A 22810-nucleotide genomic window follows, 5' to 3' on the forward strand; every position below is an offset into this window, starting at 1 on the left:
TTTTCTGTAACATTTACCGAAGTATTATTACTCTTATGTGAACATATATTTGCCCAATGCATCTTGTAATCGCTTATGACACATTTGGATGTTTTACCAATTTATGTAGCGGGGTCAATTTTTTTATTTTTTGTAAAATGACTAGATTTTTTTAATTTAAGTAGATTACTTGTCACATAGGGTTTTTCTTTGATTTCTTTTATGTGGGATTGCGAGGTACACAAATCAAGAAACTTTGTAAAAATTCTTGAAGGACAGATTTCAGAGTGGTAAACTGAAGGTCCCAACATTTTCTAAGACAAATGTTCAAACTCTAATATATAGTTTGGCATTTCCAGGTACTCAACTACATTTTTCAGGTACTCAACTACTCATGTGTAATTTTTGAGGTAAAGAATGGAGCAGCATAAAAAAATTGGAAGAACTACTAAGTGACTATGAAACCATTAAAGATACTACACAACAAGTTAAATATTGTAATAAAGCTTCAGTCCTCTGAAAATTAGCTGGCGTACAACCACTCAGTTAAACATATGATTAGAAAGTTTTAAACAAAGGAAAGTTTATAAAGTTACAAACAAGTATGCTAAAAATACATGTTCATGTCAATTCAACTTATTAGTAGTAGGGATGTTCAAAGTAGAATATCGGATCCTTGGATTCGAATCCAAATTGGATTCATTTCTGCCAATTAAATCGGGTATTTAGAACCGATATAATTTAGTGGCAAGTTTGGATAAACGCCTGTTGCTATGGCGTCATTTTTATAGTGCTTGCTTTCAATGCAGCCATTAATTTTTCAGTTGACTAATTGCTTGCTGATAACCCTTGCCGAATCATTTGGACTCAATCAAGTGTTTTGGGTGGAGTCACTAACATGTAATGCTAGGTGCTGTGGATGGTCAAATTTAGGACAATATTGAGTTGGGGTTACATACAGCGTAAAGGTCATGTATTGGGTATGCATAACTGGCAGTAGTAACTATGTATCTTTGCAGCACAATGTTTGACTGCACAACAGACCACGTTTGTACTAAAGTAAAGAGTAAACACAAGGATGTTTTTTCAGACAGACTGAATTGCTGAAAAATTCATTGTGTTGCATTATACTCATTATATGAGCAGAATGTTAAGTTTTGACAACAACCTGTTTTTTTCTATCATGTTATGTTTTTTGTTATGTAGTTATACATTGCAGTTTACACAACTGCCTAAAAACAGTTGCTTAGAATGGTAAATATTTTAATATTTATTTTTATTACAATATACATATGATAGGATTAATCGCTGTCAGTTTAGGGTATATTATGATAAATCCCTCGCCCATCCCCTAAAAATATATATAACGTAAATAATTAGGAGAAATCTATAATTTGATTCGATATTCCGGATTCGTTATACTGGGATTTTACTCTAAACATTCCTAATTATTAGACAGAAGAACAAAGTATAAAACCTCGGAAAAGAAAGCCGCACGCCTGACATGGTCTCATGCCACACTGGTTGCGAGCACTGCCATAAAAATTTGGTAGCCTCTTATAACCTAATAAATAGTTGGTGAACTAGCTTTTTAACACCTAAGATAGAAATATGAAAAAGTTCAATTTAAGCACTGTAAAAGCGCAACTGTAGAGGCAATGTATTAATTTAAATTTTTACACATGCATAAAGTTTGTGTATTGTTAAATTCCAAGCCATTGTCTCAATAAACAGGCTTTTATTGTATGAAGTATGAACTGCTTTTTTCAATTTTTTATTTTACTTACAGGTACATTGCTTCAAATAGTAGTGACGTACAAACAACTGTTTTAAGTGACAAGGAGTTCAAAGTAAGTTAAACATTTAAACCTATTTTTTACAGCTTTCCTTTAGTGCAGTGCTTTCCTACCAGTGGGTCGCACAATAAAACTTGCATTAAAAGTGGATCGCGAACTGAAAAAGGTTGGGAAGCACTGCTTTAGGGTAAGCAAACTAAAGACAAATAATTATGTGGGTTAAAGACAAATAAGTGTAATTATTTTTGGGGCATATCTTGTTTTTGTAGGGGTCTGTTCATCTAAGGGCCTTTAGCTGGTAGTTGAAAATGTAAACAAAATATGACCTTATCGTTTAATAGATTTTAGCTCTATAGTTCTATCTAGCAGTAGCAAAATCTCCTAAACCAGCCGTGCAAGCAGTTGCTCGTTAATACATCAAAAAAGCGCACTGTCAAACAACGAAAAATATGTATGGAGTTCATTCTGCTTTCAGACACCAGTAGTATTCTAACACAGTGGTCTCCAACCTGTGAGTCGCGACCCCCATTGGGGTCACCAATTTTTTTCTGGGGTCGCCACCACTCATCATATTTCAGCTGTTTTACTACAATTCATGTATTTTTATTTTTACAATGACGTCACCATAATCAACGAACTAATACATAGTAAAGATTAGCTTTTATTTATTTTACTTAAAATCGGTGTTTTAGCTCTTAGATTAGACCTTCTATAGCAGGGGTGGGCAATTATTTTTAGCCGCGGGCCGCATGAGAAACCTAAAATATTGTGGCGGGCCGGGTCAAATATAGGATCTAAAATACATATAATATGAATTCATACTCTGACGGTGTAAAACAAATAATCAACCAATTTGTTATTACGTTTAGAGTTGTGCGAAAATGTGCAATTTAAGTCGGATTTAAAGAAGGTCACAAAACGTTGCGCGAAGCGCGAAAAAATTGCGACTATGTGTTTGAAAATGCAAACTTTAATTTAGATTTAGATGGTACGTGAAGGATTGAGCACCGACTAAAAATGTACATTGGTTGATATATTAACATTTATTAAGTTGTGGAGCGCGTTGACCCAAAACTTAAGATTAAAATACCTGAAAATTTCGTACGAAAAACTCACCTTTATGTTTTTTCTTCTTTTTTAAAACTTTAAGTTACCGATGTGTTACAAAGTTTAACAAAGTTAGCCTAATATTTATATATATTTTAAATATTAGGCTAAGTTTGCTAAACTTTCGTTGGAGAGAGTGCCACTGAGCAGAGGACGCTATTTGACTGTGAAGTTGCCAAAAAATAGTGTGTAACATACAACAAAGACAGAAGAAATTTGTGCGGAGCGCGAAAACAATTTCCGTTTTAGCATTTAAACAGGCTAAAAATCGAATTTGGCGGGGTCTTGACAAGATCTGTCAACTTGCCCTGCCCTGGTTTTCGCTTAGCCTATGTATTTTATTGAAAATAAGCCGCGGGCCGGATTAAACTGCTTGGCGGGCCGGATCCGGTCCGCAGGCCGTATGTTGCCCAGGTCTGTTCTACAGGTTACAAAGATTTCAGCAAATAAATATTTACTTTTGGACTTTGGTGCAATTAACTTCCCGACTATGTCCACTTTTGTGAGTTAACTACTCTTCCCATTTTTAAACACATGGCTTTGTGAACAAAGTCCAGCGCAATGCTCATATTAAAAACAAAGCATCGTAAATCGCCTATAAGTAAAGCATGACATGCGGTTATGCTTATGCAAAGTGGAGCCGCGTATGCAGAAACTAGTGAACATTATCCAGGCGCAAACATCACACTGAATGCAATTTACTGTTGAAACAAATTGGAATTTTTTGTGAAATCATTTTTGTGCACATATGTAAAGTTCTCTGGAAATGTGTAATTATGCATATTCGCTTGTGTTACTTAGTTTCAGCTTTATTTAAAATATTTTTATTTCTGCTTGAAAATAAATAGGGTCGCAATGTAAATTTTGATTTCATTTTATTTAAATTGGGGTCGCTTATTAAAAAGGTTGGAGACCACTGTTCTAACACATACCGCAGAAACTTAAACCTTCTCTCCACCCATTGTCAGTTATATGCAATTATAAAAACTAACCACAATTGTGTTTCAGCTATCAAAATTCTATTTTAATCATTGTTGTATTAGGCAAACAGCAATTTAATATATAAATCCCTTATGGATTTTATACTAAAAACTAACAGTTTCACCAAGAAATGTAAATGCACAAAATAGTTTGACTATAGTCATGAAACGCAATCAGCTATGATATAAGCAATCAGTATTCTTTACTGCGACAAAATACCGATAGACACTTAAGATTGGTCTCATTTTGAAGAATATACTTGGTGTAACCATAGGCGCTGAACTTTCAAAATTCCAGGTCGTTTTTTTTTCAACTAAAACAAACTGCTTCATCACCAGCGAAGCGTATCAGCTCTTTTAAACCATTTTTGGGCTTCCGCATGTTTTATCAAACAAATGTGCTGTGTCTCCTGTAATTTTGCCAGGACAAATTGTTCTTTACTAAGTGGAATCGGCTTACTTATTTTACATTATCCTTAGGGCGTAGTTTAAATTATCTTTATAGTTTTCTTGCATGTAACATGGTCAAATTCCAGGGCGTCCCTATCATTAAATACATGTGGATACTAACAAACCACAAATACAAAATCTAAATTAAAATATTTACCTGTAGTTTGTCCGAAAAATTGTTACCTTAAAACAAAATAATTGTTTCCGGAAAAAATGTGTTCCAAAAAATCTAAATTTGTGTATATAAAAAATAAATTAATTCTGTTTTTATGACAATGAATACATGAAAAATGTCCAAATTTATATATTAATCATACATTTTTGCAAAAGTAGAAGCAGTAATACTAAAAATATAATTCATTTTTTCTGCTTATTTTGCCTCTCGCTTAAGCTCTGTGTCGCACACTCAGCGTACATTTGACCAGCGGCAGGTTGAAAAAACGTGGCCAAATATATTTATACATATAAATACATGTTTTGCCATTAGTGATGTTTAAAGTAGAATGTGGAATCCTTAGATTCAAATCTTAATTGGATTCATACCGAACTGTGCCATTTATTTCTGGTAATTTGAAACGATAAGTATTCTTTTATAAAGATAAGTATTTCCCCCCAAAAAAACACGCTCCCTTCGCTCGCTAGGTCTGCCTTGAATTAAAAAGGTTAACATACACTGAGCTAGATTAACTTTAAATGTTATCGCGTTTCCTCAAAGTAGTTTTATTACACTTTTTGTTAGTAGTATGGATGACGGCGTGTGAATTTTAAACAAAACAAATGCTTTTTTTGCGATTTGGCGCCAACACTTTACTGCCTCCGCGTAATTAAACATGTTTTGAGGTACAAAAATGATCCGATGCAACATGAAAATACCACAATTCTTAGTTATCATTTTGTGCGGCCCGCAGAGATCTTTCTGAGTTTGGTTTTGGCCCGCAACTAGAAAAAGGTTGCCGACCAATGTTCTAAAAGGACTCAAAACATCAAAAAAGAGTGTAAGTAATAAAGCAACTTACCACTTACAGCTGTGACATTGTTTGTTACAACCATAATTCTAAATATTCTGGTTCAGCTGACCCACCTGCTATCCCGAAATTACCCACATGTGGGTAAATTCCCATAGGTTAAGAACCGCTGCCCTAGCGTGTAATGCCAAGTATTGGTTGCGCCCTACTGGCAATAGTAACTTTGCATTCAACAGCACATTTGTCACATTGCTTTTTACTTACAGTTTACAAAGAGTGAAATACAAAGAATTGATTTTTTTTTTTTACAGATAGACAGATAATAGCTATAATAATTTATACTATGCCAGTCAATTTAATGCAGCTTCCACACAGGGCTTATCCTTATATCTAGTCTTAGAAAGAAAAAAAACTTGAAAAGTTTACGTTAAAACACAGTAGAAAAACTAAACAATTGGTAAGCCGGGATAATATTATTGCAAATGCGCATAATCAACAGGTCTGGGATTTGACCTCCCCGCAATAGATAAAACTGAAACTCTAAAAATAGTTTGTCCATGAATTAATTTTACTCATAAATAAATGTATTGTTGACCACTTGTTTGAATAAATGCGATCATCGCATTAGTAAAAATTCTCTAGTTTGGACACTTTGTGTTTGTAGTTTTTAATTCAACAAACAGCAAGTTATCCTTGAATATTGGTTTGAAATTGACCACCAATGTAAATGATTTTAAATAATAAACTTAGTTTAGCATTCATAAATACAGAACTTCTTTCAATAACAACATGTTATTATAGATAGAGTCTACCAAATGTCTTCAAAGAATTTATACGTTTCACTCATTTTATTTTCCTACACTACAATGCTTGTTTTGTCTAGCTTCCACATTACCTCAACACCCGTTAGGAAAAAAGGTATTGAACTTTTTTGTATTTCATTTAACCATAGAAATAGTATTAAACCTTAATGTAATCTGAGAATAGCAGAGCAGTTAAGCAATATGAAAATGATTTTTTAAATGTAGTTTGGAAAGTAGTAGTTTATTGAAGAGTACTCAACATGGTTTATATAAAGAAAAAGTAGTGCATTAAATGTAATATTATAAAAAGCACTACAAACAGGGTTAGGATTTTTCACTCACACGCTCCAAAATACAGTTAACTACAAGCAAGTGCCCTAAGCAAAAATTGTGTGTTGGTATGAGACCTACTGGTAGCAATAACAGAACTACTAGTCTCAATTTGTTGATCTGCAATACTGTATGTTAAACGCCATAGACTGAATGCCAATTATGCCAAATTTGCCTAAATTTCCTAAACTAATTACTATATATTTAATTTGTGTACAGTTTCGTGAAATATATTGCATCTGCTACCGATCAGACATCTGTAAACATGACGGATACAACAAAGCTTTTACTTTTTTGAAGGTAAGTATCCAAATATTTTAAGGTTAGCAATGTTTTTAATTAATAGTCAAGTCACTTAACTTCATCTTTTTAGTCATAATATTAGCATCAATCAATGTTGCTGTTAATTGTTTATTTACCAATCAATCATCTAAATTATGTAATATTATATCTCTAGCACATTATTTATCGGCCACTGCTTGGCACCGATTGCCTTCATTAGTAGCCCACCCACATTCGCTCGCACCCCCACATAGTGCTTCAGGACTTTCGGGTCTCCCACACCCCTTCCCATGCGCACCAATTAATGCTTTCACGATTTTAATTATTTTATTATTTTTTTGAAGGGATGGGGGCTGCTAGTAATACTTTTTACTTTTTTGGTTTTAAGGGTTGTCAAACAACTTTTTGTAACTTAGATTAATTTTCCAGCAGGTGTTAAGAGCAATTTTTCTGAGAGGTAGAGTTGCTGGTCTTTAGTTTCTATTGTTTGTGAAGGTTAAACAAAACTTAAATAGATAGTATTTGAAAAAAAAAAATTTTTGAGAGGGGTAAAATTGTTTTAGTATTTTTTTGACGGCACAAAAATAATGTTTTTAAGACAAAATATTTTTGCTTTGGATGTTGGGATATATTTTTAGGGAACCTTGAAACAATTACAGAAAATGTATCCCTTGGTTAAGTACCCTCTTTTTATCTGTTGGTCATAGGTGAAGACCAGAATTTTTCGGCACATATCTGTTTTTGCTTACAGAAACAAGTCAAGAGAAACTAGAATTTAATATATATCCTAAAAACAACCAAAGCCAAAGTGTAATATATAATATTACAAGAATTAACTTGGTAAATAACTCCATTTACAATCACCCATGTACTTTGACAAACCACCCTTGTAAATAGGGCCCTGAAAAATACGCCCTGACAAAATATACAACTGCAACCCCATCTAGTTTAACATTGTTCAACCAGTGGTGAAATTAAACCTGAACAGTCCGGGAATGCGTTTCAGTAAAATATGTTTTGCCGCTACAACGAATAGGTAAAACATTTTTTAGACCATGTCCTGTTTTCACCAGGCTGTCCCACTATCTCCTTGAATATATTAAAACTAAGATTTCAGTTGCATATTTGTGCACTTTATCAAATGATAACCTCAGGTTTCCGAAGGTAACTTTAGCCATGTTAAGATGTTACTTGACATAAAAAAAGTGACATAAAAAAATATTTTTTCCTCCATTCCAGGAAGAAAATTATTTTGCTTTTAGCCCTAGTTTTTACATTAGTGCCTTACTACAAATATTTGATTAAACATTTAATTTTTTTATAATTTGGTTATGTTTTGAAGTGAGTAACATGAGTAACTGTTTGACCTGCAGGTCAGTGGTTTACATCAGCGCGGTTAACCGCACTCACATCAGCACAATTAAAAAGGAGAACATGCAAATTGTGGCAAAGCTAGCTCCCAGTCCAATAATTTTGTTTTTATTTCACTACTGGCCCATTGGATTTCGGGATACGCCCCTGGTAGCAGCTGTGAGCCTTTGATCCCAAAGCGAACACATGCGTCGTCAACACTCCTACCAGGAGCCAGCTGCGAAACTGCTTAGTGTGCAATCGTTAACTTGAGGCGAAAAACTAAACCAAGACAGTGAAATATGGTGTGATTTATTTTAGTAGAATCTTAATTTTACTAAGTTCCATGTACAAAACTAGGCACTAAATTACAAGTGTAAGATCGTTTTTCCCAGGTGAAACTATTCCATGATTAGTGCAACATCTGCACAGACTGTGTGCCAGGTCAGCTAAAATACAAGCTACATGGTCTTAGAATATGCTTATAAAATAATTTGCGATAACTATCATTACAAATAAATGGTGACTTTAAAATCCACCTGACAGTCACAGTTAGACCACCATTTAAGTCTTAAGGGAATCTGCTTTAGTTAAAAAAAATACCATTGCATTGGATATTTGCGCTGACAGCGAACAGCGAGGAACATTTACTGCCCCTTAGTCAACATTTTTAGCAAGAAATAAAGGAAGAAGGCCTGACTTAGCGTTGTTAATTGTCAAATACACACTTGTTTATCAGCCAACCTGACTGAATAACGAAAGGCAAAAGAGAAAAAATATCCAGCGTTTACGGTTCGCCAAACAAGAAATGAAAAAGGGCGTTTTACGTGTTTATTTTTCGTTTTTCGCATTAGCTTAAGAACCCAAAAAAACGAACAAAAACATATCACTACTATGTTTTTGTTCGTTTTTTCATATTGATAATATCACTACTTACGAAACGGAGGGGGGGACCACCAGTGTAAATTATAGCAAGTGTCTTCAGTATAAAGGCACTGATATAACTTACTGACCCTTATTCTCTGCACACAAATATACTTCTACCTTATTTCTTGCGAGCTGAATTGCATCAGAATTGAGAAAAATGATTGTTCAACCATAATCAACTAATACAGTTTTCTAAGGATGCCTTCAAAATTTAAATGTTCACGTTATAATATAATAATATCTAGAAACATTTTATTCCCACAGTTGAGTTTTGAAATCGGATCATTGTTTCTGTTCTTAGAAGATTAAACTGAAGCACCAGGCCATCGCAACATACAGTTTTAGAACTTCTTGTTCAGGGGCAATGATTGACAAGCATACTTGATTTGTTGCATTAGTGATAGAACATATAAATGATTCACTCTTACTTATTGCATGATCTACAGAAAGGCACTTGCATCAAAATGCCAGCTGAGCTTAAAAATGTTGCTTCATGACCTTGTCAGAATAATTGATTTTATAAAAAGCAATGCTTTCAATACCTGTTTAAACTTGAAACTTGAAAATTGTTTTTTATAATATGCACACACTGAACAGTAAAATATTTACAAAAATACCATATTAGTTTCAAAAAGTGTGAATGATCGTGGTCAGCCAACAGTGAAGTGTATCTATTTAAGCAGGATAATTAAATATTTTTGTTTTAGAATAGGCTACATGAGTGTAACGTTAAAATCTCTTAGTTTTTTAGATGAACAAGAATAAATGTCTTAACCCTTGAAATGCCCTTAAATAACAATTATATAAATGTCTTAATACCCAAGCTGGTCATCTTAACTGCCTTTAATAACATTTTTTTTAATTGTAAAATATTTCTGATTTTTATAGGCCTTAAGGTTTGACCTAACAGTTATACAGTCCAGTCAAAAAAGGTCAATTTTAAAACATGAAAAAAGTAAAAAAGTGGTTTGCACTTTTTTAGGCTTAGGTAGGATTTTCCCAGCTAGGTTTTTCAAAAATTATCCTTAAGGTTTCACTCTTATAGGTTGTATTGACATGTATGTTCTCATTAATCATGGCGGAAGGCCTAATAATCATGGAACAATAACTATAGGAACTATTGCAGGCCAGATATATAATGTTGCATCTGGAAATATAAATAAAAAGAAAACAGCTTGAGAAGCGCAGCACTTCGAACAACAATTAGCTACAAAGGTGTTAAAATTTATAATATAAAATCTGCATTCAAGTAAATGGCATCATCAGTTTTTTTATACAAATAATTAGGAAAAAATTATTTAAAATGTAAAATAGATAAATATATCAAAAATGGAACATGTTGGTTTTTGATGCATTTTATTTTACATTTTTAGTATTTTAAATATGATGTTTGTTTTGGAAATATTTTACTATTTTTTTGTATTAGAAAAACTTATACTTGGAGAAATGCGTATTTTGTATTAAAAGTTATAACACCTTGCTTGCCGATTTTTGTTCACAGCGGTGCGCTTCTCAAGCTACTAACAATTTTAGAACTTTTATTGCATTACGCAGGCTGTTGGGGGGAAAGATTTTTTTGTTGTAAAACATTTTAAGCTTAAAAAGAAATTATAAATATTTATTTACAAAACCTGTAGTGAGCTCTATAATATTGTCTTTAGTTTGATTTTTTAATAAAACATATACAAAAAATAATTTTCAGTTTTTCGGGTGAAAAAATAATCACACTAATTATTAGGTTTCTTCTCGGCGCCAACTTATCGAAAGATTTGGCAAATGTGCTGCTTTGCTTCAATCTTTTTCTTACAACTATGATGCTAATTTTGAAGAGCAATACCATCCTCTTAATGTTAGTCAAAGGTTACAATCAATTGTTACTTGTCTCTCAGATATGGATGAAACAGGTATTTTTAATAACACTAGTATTTCTTATAGTGGTATTGGCTTTGTGTTTATATTTAGACAAAATTGTGGTTATGTATAAGCATAAGAAAATAAATTATTCTTAATAGATAAACAGTCAGAAAATGAAGAACCTCAAAGAGACTTGCGGAAAGAACAAGTAGAAACTGTAAAATATGCCTATCAACTGCAAGAGGTTAATTTATGGTTATTTTTTTTAACATTATCATTAATCTTGTTTGTGTAACATGATTTTACATTACCAAATATGTGTAACTCAGTTGATTGACTTTTAATGCAGAGGTTACGTAGGCGAGCAAATGAGAAAAGGAAACAAAAAATGACGAAATTTGAAAAAATAAGAGAAAGTTCTTTGGCATTTTTAAAAGCATTTTTTGAGTAAGGATGATTTTGGCAATTTAGCTATTTAAAGCTTTTTGATGTTACTACTTTTCTTTACAAGACTGCACTTGCAACGTGTTCAATTTATGCCATTTTACGAAGCATTTTACTTTGACTCAATATCAGCTTTGAAACACCATCTAGTGGCTGCACCACGTCTGGCCATTCAAACTGCCCTTTCATCCCCAAGACAATACTTACAGGTAGTTCTATTTAATAATAATACAACCTTCACATGACAGTTCGCTACCATTGCACAATTGCACTTCAACATTTTCTTTTATAATGATTTCAGTTAATACCTAATACCAGCATATTTTGCCTACCCTTCCTATTTGATTTCAGGTCAATTCTTTGAAAAGCAACTTACCTATTATAATGTCAGCTAACACCCTGGACATATGTATAATTTACAAGCTTCACAATGAATGCGGAAGCATTATCAACCTTTATGATTGGATGTCTGCTTTCCATGTTATTGTTAATTCTAGTAATGGAAAGTCAAACAATGAAACTAACAGCAACAACCTTTCCGAGGAGATCGATGAAATCACACAGTATGTCTACACAACAGTAGTAATTTATTTTTGACAACTGCAAGTCCAGAGTTCATATTTTGTCATAAAATACACATCCGCGCTAAATTTAGTTTTAAATCAGAACAACGCGCATTTAAATTGTTTTCATTTTTCGGTTATTAGATCTTATATTTAAGTTTTTTTACTAAATTTTAAGTTAACTGTCATTAAATAGTAGTCGGTAACTGAATAGTATGTGTTAAAAACGTTTAAAAAGCCAGAATTCATATTTTGTCATAAAATTAATACATCGCGCTAAATTTAGTTTTAAATCCGAACAACACGCATTTAAATTGTTTTTATTTTTCGGTAATTAGATGTTATATTTAAGTTTTTTTACTAAATTTTAAGTTGACTGTTATTAGATAGTAGTCGGCAACTGAATATTATATGTTAAAAACGTTTAAAAAGTAACTCTTTATGTTATCTTTAAACTTTATGTAAGAAAAAATCGTTCGAATTTTTTTTTGTTATAAGCATTCAACATCGACTAATCACTTTTGACCTAGTGACAACATGTACTTTCGTTCATTACATTTATTGATATCTATTAACTTCTTTATGATGTTTAGGGGGCTGCCTTACAATTCATTTTGTATTTAAGACGTTGCATTCAATGATTTCAAGGTCACACTTTTGTTGCTTAGCAAAGCGAATATTTGGTGTAACAAAAATAAAAAAAAAATAAAATGTAAATCCCCTAAAAAAAATTTGGACAAAAAACCAAGAAAATTAAGATAAAACAACGTTTAGCGAAATTTTAATTTTTAAGTCATCTAATAACTCGGATACATATTTTGGACATACAAAATAAAAAAAATATTATAAGTAAAGCCTAAAGTGTATTTGCATACAGTTAGTTTAATTGTCGTAATATTACTTCAATTCAAGTTTCACCTAAGCATTGGATACTGCTAATGTTGTATTTTTTTGTAGAGCTCGGTTTGTTCGTGCAGTCTCTGAGTTGCAACACCTTGGATTCATAAAAACAACCAAGAAAAAAACAGATCATGTACAACGATTAACATGGTCCCACTCTTAATGAGCAATGTCTTTATTATTCGATAAATAATATTAAACACATCAATCTAAATTGCTTGTGGCAATGTTAAAATGAGTCACGAGATTCTGTTCGTTGAACGAGAAATAGTGAAAGTGGCGCAATGGAGTGACACGCTTCATGAGGGTAGCAAAAAATTCATTGGACCAAATCAATTAGATTAGTCCAGCGGTTCTCAACCAGTGGGCCATGGCTCACTGGTGAGCCAGAACATTTGAGGTGGGCCACAGACCAATTTAAAAAAGCTAGATTTAGTTTTATTACAAGAATGAGCAAAAGATAAAAGACCCAATGTGATTAGCTAGATGAAGAAGTGCTACATAAATCTATTTTTTTCCAAATATTTAACAAATCCAATGTTGAGCAGTGACCCGACTATCCCAGTAACAAATTAAGCAGGAATACTTGATGTAGTCGCCTTAGTGCCCTAAGAGAAAGTTGACCATTTTCAAATCAACGCACATCTTTCAGTTATGCACACTATAAGAAATTCTCCAGGAGCATCTTTACACTTTGGTAGAATGGTAGTGCTCCTTTAAAATGATTAGGCTAAGTGGCCAATTGGAACATGCAAACTTATTTCCGTTGTGAAGTAGCACACATGTCAAACATCTTGCAGGAGCTGTCAATGAATAACCTTCATTCTTCTGGTTTATATTCAAGTAGACCCATAGATAAACGGAAGTCCTTCGATGTTATTACAGTACAGAAAAGACTTCAGACGCTTCTTTAGATAAACCTAAATCACGAACTAGGTCGTTTAGCTGATCGTAAGTAAAGGGCTTCGGTTTACTTCGCCTTTTTGAAGATGTTGAAGAGTCGGTGCCATTGCAGTTGCTAGTATTGCCATCTTCGTCTTCCATTACATCCAACATCGCAGCTTTATCCGAAATCAAATCTGGCAGGGACGTAAAAACGGGAACAGGAATTTCAGGGCAGTGTGCAACTGGCCGTAAAGCAGAGTCAATGTTGGGGTAGTGGCATGACTTCTTCTTGTTTCGGTTCCAACCAGGGCTGGGGAGCCACCGTAAAATAGCATTAGCTCCGGAGCCATCAGGCAATTATTAAATGGCTCCGGCTCCAGCTCCGGAGTCGTAAAACTCATATCCTTTGGCTCCAGCTCCGGAGCCATCAAACACACACCCAATGATTCCAGCTCCGGTGCCACCAGTCACTTATTCAATGGCAAGTTTCAAAAATTGCTTTTGGCTAAATAACGTTGGAGATGGAACAAAATATAATTTCTTAGCTTTAGCACCACAAATTGTAAAATGGCTCCAGCTCCACAAAATAATAAAAAGGGCTCCGGCTCCACAAAAATAATAAAAATGGCTCCAGCTCCACAAAAATAATAACAATGGCTCCGGCTCTGGCTCCAGAGAAAATGCTTAGCTCCGGGCTCCATCTCCGGCTCCCCAGCCCTGGTTCCAACCTGACATGTCATTCATGCAAAAATATCAACCATCATGGTGATTCTTAAGCTCACTTTTGTTACTGCTTTATGGTAGAGAGAAAGTAATCTAAGGCCTGTTTAACCTCCAAAGCGAGATATTTGTACCAGACATCTCAACATTAAGGCAAAATTAAATAGCTGCTTCACATGGCTTCAGCTTTTATTAACTCATACCCACTAGCATACATTTTTCATGGTATGTAAGAAAAAGCAATATCTCAAAAACTAGAGCCAACTCAGCAAAAGTATTGGCATTTTCATACTAATATATCATGCCTTTTTTTTTTTTTTTTTAATTTTTTGTTGGTCTGTGAATTATAAGCCTTATATATTTAATTCAGTAAACCCGTTGTCAGTATAAGTCTAAAGCTTATCGCAGTAGTCATTCGTACATCATTTTTAGGTGATTCTTATTGTTTTTTCAGTCTTTTCAATAAATGCTTGTAAACTAAATTGTTCTGCAACTTTACAATTTTTCTTACCACATTAAAAAAATTAATCACAAGGAAGTTGGTTGAGGTAACTATGGCATGATTTAGGTTAAGCTGGTTAGTGCTGTTCTGGTGCATTTAATTGACTGCACATTTTAAATACGTTTTAATTATTTAATTTCAATAATTTTTTTTTTTAATTTTCCGAAATTGATGTGAATATGGTGTAAAATTCTTACACTTCTAATGTTGATATTACACCTAATATCCAATCTCTGCCTCGTTGGGATTTTACGGATTATATTAATCTCAATACTAATCCTATACTAGTGGTTCTCAAACTGGGGTCCGCGAGACCATTTTCTGGCACCGCGAAGCACCTAACAAAAAATCAACACAACGCTTGCATAGAACAAAAATTTTCAGGCAACTTACTTTTCTAAACCAAGCTCATTAGTTGTTCATTCCAGGGTTGCCAGATAAAAATTTTGAAAAAAAGCCAAACCGTGAATGAAAAAAAGCCAGAAAAAGCCAAACGTTAATTAAATAAGTTCAAAACCCATAAAAGGCTATTAAATAATAATTTAAATTGATTTGTATTAAAATAAATAACCGCTTAGGTTCAAACTTGTGTGGTATGGCAACATGACAAACATAAATGTTCATAACAATACCAACCAAAATGAAAATTTTTATCTTTTCAAAAGCTCAGTTATCCTACGATCTTTAGGCTGAAAATGCAATATTTTCGTCAAGCTTTCTATTGAAAAATACTTGGTTTGATGAGCTCACCCTAAAGAGCAGGTTTCTAAACCTTTTTGAGATGCCTGCCAAAAGTAATAAAGCGGGGCTTTTTAATCCACTTCACTGAACTGTTTAAGCGACCAATGCTTTACGTAAAAATTTAATTTTTAAGTATGAGCATTTTATTTGTATTGCTTTCAATTTCCCAAGCGTGTAAAATATTTTGCTTAGAAGTTTAGAACCAATGCCAATCTAAAAAAATCTAAACGCGAACCAATCAAATCCAACGGGTTGGGCTAAGAAACACTGCGGCTTGGAGAGTGGAGACACCTACAGTAGCGATTTTATTATTTAAAAAATCAGGCAAGATAGGGCCTATATACAGATCTTAAAACGAATGTTTTAGAAGAAAAACGTATAGACCTATGCCATTTGACTAGTTTTAGTAAGCTTTTGCAAAAAAGCCAAAAAGATAACCGAATTTTCTGACGCCAACCCTGTTTAAAAAGAGCCAAATTTGTATAATTTGGCGTCAAAAAAGCCAATCTGGCAACCCTGGTTCATTCACGTCATTGTAGCTTTGAGCTGAATTGTCCATCGTGACGTCATGGTGTTGCGTTGTGTTAATGCGATTACGTTTTTACAGATTTGCTGCGCTGTGGGCTGTACGTTCACGGTTTTAAAACTGTTTGTGATTGCTTCACTCAAATAAAGTGATTCGTTAGAGGTTAACATAGCCGAGCACAAAAAAGCAAGTGCACCTGTTCCATTGATACCAAAAAAACAACGTATATATTTTTTTTATATCTTTAAGGGACCGTTAGCAATTAAAAAAATTGCTGGGGACCGTTGCGTCATTTTTTTTTTAAGTTTAAGAACCACTGCTCTATACCGAACTGACTACACTGATGCTGTAACACAAGTCAAGCAGACAAGTACCTTTTTAATTTGTGTGAAGCTTTGTCAGTGTTCAATTTGGCAAAAAAAATTAATTAAATAACAGTATATACGCGGCGTTGTTCTGGAATCCTACCGCAATTATTAAATCAAAATCAACAATATTTGGGTTAGGGTGCTGGGTGAAGTATTTATTATATTCGTTATTTAATAATAATACTTTAGGAATCTAGACTAGCGCCAAATATGCTCAGTTGTTAAACTGGTGTCTTGAATATCTTTAACTATTTCTTCACTATGAAAGTTGATATTTAAGTTATTTGAACAAATGATCATTGTCATTTATAAAAATAATTTTCACCTTTTTTATAGGCCACAGAAATTTGGAAATGCTTTAATGCAAGATTCAAATATGTTTGCATTTGCATAAGCTTTTGATCATGTTCTCCGTGTCATGTGATACAGCTCACACTTAAAAAGAGCTCACAAGTTTGATTGTTTATATTCTACTAAATTTTATATTAGGATCGGTGCAATATATTTGCTGAAATTCTTAATCCAAAAAGACTGGACTATTATTTGCCTCATATTGATTGTAATTAAAATTTATTGTAATTGTTTGTAACATTAGAAACTAAGAATTATTTGTAACCTTGGACGCTGCTTCTTTATTCTTCGTGGAGTTATTCCACAAAATATAGGTTTCTTTGTCAAGGTTGAAAAATTTAGGGACTCCAGCCATAAGACCGAGATAACAACACCAACGTCAGAATAAAACACAATTCGGCATAAGGCCAAACTAGGACTAATACCGTACTCAATGGTATTAGTAGCGTCTAAATCGGAATAAGTCCTAGGTCCGTGATAATAATACCTAAAAGGTCAGAATCTGGCCTAAACAACACCAAACCCCATCCCTAAGTACATTCCAACTTCCCGAAGAATTTCAACTCTAACCCATTTCTAACCCCACCAATAACCCCAAACAGGACCAAAAATCCGGTGCCAAACCAACGGCGCCGGTCAGACTACTAGGGGCGTTCAAACGTAGTCACCAGAACAACCGATGGCCCCCGATCGTCTCATTCCCTCTACCGGCAGGTTCGGGTGTTATTTTGCTGTACTGGATATTACTGCGTATTTGGCTGTACTGGATATTGCTGCGTATTTGGCTGTTTTATGTCGTTGGTCTTAATAGTAGGCCTATATAGATTTTTCTGCTTTAGGTATTGTTGCTTTTTAGAATGTGTGTTTTCGAATTAAGTTCTGTAGCTAAAATATTTTAAATGCCTGATTTTTTTCCGGATTTGCAGCTGGATAATGAATTTTAAAGCCAAAGAGGTCGAGTAAATCGACATCATCTTGATAAAGACGTTTCGACATGAAGTTTATAACGTAATGTCGTAAAACAATTAATCTTAAAAACACGTGGTGTTTTCGAGCAAACTCGTGCGCAAATACGCATACAGTAAGTCTAATCGTGCGTAAACTGAGTTTATTTGTTTAAAATTGACAAAACTTGAAATAAAAGGATTCATGACGTAAGGGCAGCACATAAAATAGTTTTACATATAGCCTAACGGCATTTACAGTCTAATTTAACATGGATTTAATTTTGAGAAATATTTAACAAGCGGTAAATTACAGCTTTGCTTACAGTTTTACTTACGATAATATTAATTTCAACTCCGTAAAACGTGCGCAACCGACTCCACCAGTGATCAGCAGCCTATGTGACTGCTAGTATTTGTAATAACATTCAGCGCTTAAATAACACCTACCAGATTGCGGTGAATATTAATTTCGTAATATTATCATAGACACGAAGGACTACTGCGTGGTCACCCGATCTGTTAGAAATTAGTGCCTAGTGCATTTCTAAGCAAAAAGGTATACGACAATTAGTGCATCCAAAGGATCAAAAAGTCCGACTTTTAGATTTTGAGGTCTCGGACAATGCACTAATTTGACTTAACAATGGGCTTCAAAAGATTAAGTTTAATAATACTTGACCTACCTAAACCCAAACGCTAACCAGCACCATAACCCAAATAATATGCATTGAATTAATAATTACATAATAACATAAACGTTTTAGGCTCCAATACCTCAATTTGTGACGTAACAATCCTATGGTACCATAGACGAGAAACTATCTTATGCCCACCCGAGTTTGGGCTTTTTTACTTTTTGTAATCTTTTGTGAATGTTCAGCGAATATTTTCAATTTATCTACGCCGGGAGTTTACCTAAAGGTCCAAATTAGTGCATTGCCAGGACCTCAAGGTCTAAAAGTCTAGACTTTTCTGCCATTGGATGCCCTAATTATCGTAGACCTTTTTGCTTAGAAATGCACTAATTTCTAACGGATCGGGTGGCGTGGTCTTCGCTTTGGATTAGGACACTGCAGGCTGCTAAATCTTTTCGACACTTCTCATTTGGGATCACTTAGTTTTTAGCAATGGTTTTTAGTCAAGGTTTTACCTGCCACTTGATGTCGGTAATAACAAAAATAGTAACAGCTGCGTTTAGGCCCAGCAGGTAGCAACCACTGAGTTGCGGATTTTTCGATAATGAACGTATCATGTTTATTAAAAATCTTCTTACATAATCAAACGCGACACAACAACATATTTTTTGTAATTTTAGCGAATCGAGGGTGTGTAGTTAGGTATTGCAAAAAATGCACTGTTAACGTATGTCACACAAGCGTTTTACATATTTGGGGTACAGGTGAGATTTTTTTCAGGGTGCACTTTTAAAAGGTTAAAAAAAACTTGCGGGTGCACTTGCCATACTTTTCACAGTGGCCTAAGGTGTCTGGATTAATATGGGAATGCAAGACTGTCCACCAGATTAGAAAGTTTGACTTGTGCAGGTGATTTATCAAAAAGGTATTAAGCAAATTTTCCAATGTAATCGACATTGTGTACCCCTTAATCAGTCTTTTCAACCTTATTGGGCCCCGGAACCATTCATTAATATTAGGGCATTAAAAATTCCTCCCTATATTTTATCACTGATGTGAAAAGATAAAGTTGGGTTGTTATTCTACTTAACCAGCAACATGCCCATGCATTTACAATCCTATTATGTGTACCCACTGACACTGTGTCTTGTTTTCACAACACTAGATCAAGCACAATAAAACATTTAAACCTGGTGATAATGATACACTTCTTTCCATGTGATTTTTGGAGTTCCATATCAAATTAAGAAATTTCTAGCGCAGGGATGTCCAACCCGCGGGCCACATTGCGGCCCGCCTGATACTTACGTGCGGCCCACCACTTATTTTCACTCTTAATATCCTTTATTTACAACAATTGTTTCGACTATCATCAAAACGTGTAGAACGCTCAGTATTTGTGAAAAGCATAATCTCATATTTTTTCTGAGACTATAATTGAGTATAATGCTGCATTTAACGGCCATCAAACGCTAATGTAGCCATCATTGTTAAGCAAGGTGTGTGTTTTTGCGGACCGTTTTAAGGAAATATATCAGCCCAAATGTGTCCTACCATGGCATAATACGGCATGTAAACTTAATTTCTTGACTTTCACTTGCATATTTGCACACGAGTTCACTCTTAAAGAGCGAATGTTTGTAAATTAAGTTCTTTTATGATGTCACCCCTTTCATTTAATGGGCTTTGCGGCCCATCGGAAATTTTAAAGAGTCAATTTGCGGCCCATTCTGTTAAAAGGTTGGACATCCCTGTTCTAGCGGATCACCAGATGATCTCTTATGTATCACTAAGTGTTCCACTGAGCATCAGTAGAAAATCGCTGTCTTAAATGTACAAGGTGCATCACAAAATTTAGATAAGTAAAAAGTTCTCCAGTCACCACTATTTTTTGCACCTGAGTGATATTAAAAGACTGGATAACTCTTAGGACTGGCAGCCATAGACTGTAAAGATTAGATATCTATGCCAATTACAAATTTTTTGTTTACCTTATTTGGTCTAATTGTACTATAAAACAGTAAGGAAAAAATATTTCGATATGAAATAATACAGAGCCCAAGGGGGGCACTAGTATAAAAAAGGTTGGGAAACACTGCTGTACAGCCTTATGTATCTATCTGGGTCTGTTTGTCTACCATATGTGATATTAATTATTTTCAAGTTATAGTGTCTATGTTTCCTTGGAATGAAAAAAATCAAGTTTTATGGCTTTATATCAAAAAGCTCGTTTTTAAGGTTTAAAACACCCAACTTTTGTCTATCTGCAATAAAAGTATAGACTTTAGCCAAAACAATTTTTAGCTTATTAGTGTTAGGGTCATTCCATTGCTACTGGCACAGTGGTGGCACCCAATGTCATAGATTTTTTTTTAATTTTACTTGTAGAATCTCCCTGCAATTCTATGAAAAGTGATACCAATTTTACCGAAATTGGTCAAGTACTTTTTGAGATATCAGCGACTGAAAAATGGCCCTTTTGAGGCTTTTTCGTGATCGCTCATGCGTAAAATTTAACTGCAAATTTTGTTTGACCTATTATGAAAGTGTTTTAAATGGTAACTAAAAAATTCCAATGCATATCAGTTTTTCAAAGTAAGCAGATTCTAAAAAGATATATTGTTGTTTGTTTATGTATCACTACAGGCCACCAAGTGGCTAGTTTCACACATGACTATTTGTGATCAGTCATGCATGACAAAACTTTGATTGGTTATAGCGAAAAATACTCTACTTCGATTTTTCTGCAACTTAGCTTAAATGAAAGGTAATTTTGTTGGCTTTCTACCCTCCAAATATGAAGTGGGATATTTGAGTAGAAATTACAAAATTTCATTGCTTTGTAATAGATTGCGAAAAAGCTTTATGACGCACTATTATAATGTATAACTATGAAATGTGATTGTCTGGTGCTTCCAGGAAGTCAAAAAAACTTATAGAAATCTGCTGGTACAGCAATGCACACTAGAAGCCAATACATAGACCAATAATTTTAATCAATGTATGGCAAAATTGCTATTAATTGTAATGTTTTGCGACTGAAAACTTTATGCACAGTCAGCGCACAATACTACTTATACTAACACAGAGGAGGATTCTATACGATGACAAAGAGAAAGATATTATACGATGTTAAGTACAAGTATATATGTATATTGGAAGACATCTCATATTCAAGTAACAGACTACCAAGAGCTTAAATCTTTAGCAATGTTATTGCAAAGCACTGCCCCTCATTCAGTTACACCAGAGGCAGGAACCTTTTTAACTAAGGGAGCCATAATAGTCAAATATTCTTTTGTGTTTTCATGAGAGCCACAAACATCTAGCTTTATGTTGGCAAAAACTAGTAAATTGTGCAAGGCCATTTATTTTGTTCTCATTTAAAGGATAGAACATAATGTGCATTAAATTTAGTTAGTTAGGTTTGCACAAATTTGATTACGGAGTTCGGTTAAAAGAATTGGGCCTTTCGAATATAAAGAGATTCGCTAGAAGAAGGAAAAAAATTTGGTACTATGAGTAATAAAAAGAAAATATAGAGTTAGGAAAGCGGTTGTGGCCGCTTGCAATTTTATTCAGATCATGCTGAGAAATGATAGCTTACATTTATCTGCAAGCAAGATTCTTTTATCAAAAGAGCCATATGGCCTTACCAAAAGAACCATACATAACTCAGGTTCCCGACCCCTGAGTTCACAATATTAACTGTACAGTATGTTCTAAACAGCCATTATTACTAAGTACTAATTAATAATACATCTAAAGATCTAACACTCATTAAGGTTGAAAGTTGGTGGAAATAAGCTTCGGTGTGATTTCAAATCAGGACTGAAACTAGCTGCAATTCATACTGCCTCAAGTTACAAAAACTTATAAAGATGTGTGGCACCAGTCACACCACTTTTTTAAAATCAGGCTTCCATCAGACTTGGAGATGTGGTATTGTCCTATTAATGTTAACAAAACATGACATGCAATGTGGCACAAAACATGATCAAATGGAAAAAAGTATTGGTCCTGCTTTTGAGGCCAGTAATATGTGTTTTTGTTGCCAAACTTTTTCAACTATTAGTTTTGAAGTGATTCCGAAGGACATGAAATCAGTTTCTTCCCATTTGCAAGATAGGTTTTAGTCTGGACCGACTTTAAAAGGTACTATACTCCACTATTTGAACCACTGAATGAAGGATTTATACGACATAAGGACAAGTTGTGACCTTGAATTTGCTGCGCAATCTAAAATTTGTAAAAGAACTACACCACCTTAAATGCCAATGCTTTCTCCTGTTGCTTATGTTTCACAAGTTTATATATGAGCATGACTGGTACATGGGCTGCATAGTCTCTATTGCTAAAGATGATGGTATAAATGTCAAGTTGTTACTGCATGCATCCAAAAAGA

General features: G+C 34.1%; 1 protein-coding gene across 4 annotated transcripts in view; it reads left to right on the forward strand.

Annotated features, from left to right (window-relative positions):
- The window catches only part of LOC146168255 (origin recognition complex subunit 3-like), a 35288-nt gene extending 22350 nt beyond the window's left edge, over nt 1-12938 (forward strand). For 3 of the 4 annotated variants that reach the window (XM_083391195.1, XM_083391220.1, XM_083391212.1), the window contains 9 exons: nt 1769-1829; nt 6079-6195; nt 6630-6710; nt 10708-10873; nt 10982-11067; nt 11173-11270; nt 11335-11476; nt 11619-11830; nt 12788-12938. In XM_083391195.1, coding sequence (XP_083247321.1) covers nt 1769-1829; nt 6079-6195; nt 6630-6710; nt 10708-10873; nt 10982-11067; nt 11173-11270; nt 11335-11476; nt 11619-11830; nt 12788-12893 — 1069 coding nt within the window. In that variant the 3' untranslated portion in view covers nt 12894-12938. The other variant, XM_083391204.1, reaches the window with a different exon arrangement.
- Nucleotides 12939-22810: the final 9872 nt, after the last annotated feature.

Source organism: Ascidiella aspersa, chromosome 1, assembly GCF_963924565.1.
Source record: "Ascidiella aspersa chromosome 1, kaAscAspe10.2, whole genome shotgun sequence".
In the NCBI taxonomy this organism is placed as follows: domain Eukaryota; kingdom Metazoa; phylum Chordata; class Ascidiacea; order Phlebobranchia; family Ascidiidae; genus Ascidiella; species Ascidiella aspersa.